Source organism: Mycetomoellerius zeteki, unplaced genomic scaffold (assembly GCF_001594055.1).
Source record: "Mycetomoellerius zeteki isolate Tzet28-1 unplaced genomic scaffold, Tzet1.0 scaffold833, whole genome shotgun sequence".
NCBI classification, from domain to species: Eukaryota; Metazoa; Arthropoda; class Insecta; order Hymenoptera; family Formicidae; genus Mycetomoellerius; species Mycetomoellerius zeteki.
Window position 1 is genome coordinate 10,608 of NW_017257866.1, and position 1,057 is coordinate 11,664.

The 1,057-nt window shown below is 36.5% G+C and overlaps 1 protein-coding gene across 1 annotated transcript in view; it reads left to right on the forward strand.

Annotated features, from left to right (window-relative positions):
* Positions 1 to 640, forward strand: part of LOC108730068 (uncharacterized) — a 3,926-nt gene extending 3,286 nt beyond the window's left edge. Inside the window, exon 3 of the mRNA XM_018459557.1 lies at positions 490 to 640. Within this exon, the coding sequence (XP_018315059.1) occupies positions 490 to 640 (151 nt within the window). The remainder of the gene's footprint in view (positions 1 to 489) is intronic.
* Positions 641 to 1,057: the final 417 nt, after the last annotated feature.

Sequence of the window (1,057 nt, forward strand, 5' to 3'; positions counted from 1 at the left end):
AAATTTTTATTTGTGCGCAAAAGTGCTTGTAGGCAATCGAGCTGTAGGCAATCGAGCTGTAGGCAATAGTACATGTAGGCAATCGAGCTGTAGGCAATAATGCATGTAGGCAATAGTACATGTAGGCAATCGAGCTGTAGGCAATAGTACATGTAGGCAATCGAGCTGTAGGCAATAATGCATGTAGGCAAAAGTAATTCTGTTTCTAAAATTTTTATTTGTGCGCAAAAGTGCTTGTAGGCAATCGAGCTGTAGGCAATAATGCATGTAGGCAAAAGTACATGTAGGCAATAGTACATGTAGGCAATCGAACTGTAGGCAATAATACATGTAGGCAATCGATTTGTAGGCAAATGGGATGTAGGCAAAAGGTGCTGTAGGCAATCGATTTGTAGGCAAACGGGATCCCCCCCAAATCATCCCTTTGGTAAAATAATAATTATTTATACTTGTTTATGATTCTTTTTATAAAATATATTATTCTTACAGGATATGTGGCGAGGCAATATTACGATTAAAGGTTTTATCAACCACGAGCACCGTCGTTTTACACGCGCTGAAAGGCGGTGGTTCTACGAGGAGATGGTATACCGAATGTGACAAGATGGAAAAATGCACCTTAAAGAATTATTCGGGATGAAGCCATACGAAATCGATCCCAAACCCGAAAATTGGGAGTTGTAAGTATTCTATTCTATGTACTTCCCAATTTTTTTTTAAACTTATATATAACGTACTATTTTTTATTTTTTTACAGAAGCAACTAAAAGAACGAAAAAAAGAAGACATAAAACTAATCTCTAAAATATCTCAGACAATTATATACGATTGTAAAACAAAAACTTTAAGAATAAAAAATATTTACTGAGATGTACAATTTTTTAAAAAATTGTAGCTTAACTTCTTCTAGGCTAACACCCGATCTTCATCGCGCGAAAGACAGAGCGAGAGCAAGCGATCACGCGGAAATCGAGTCATCGCGCGGGGAACGACGAGGACGGTGCGAAAGAATCACGAATATATTATTATAACATACATGTTTTTTTTATTTACAATA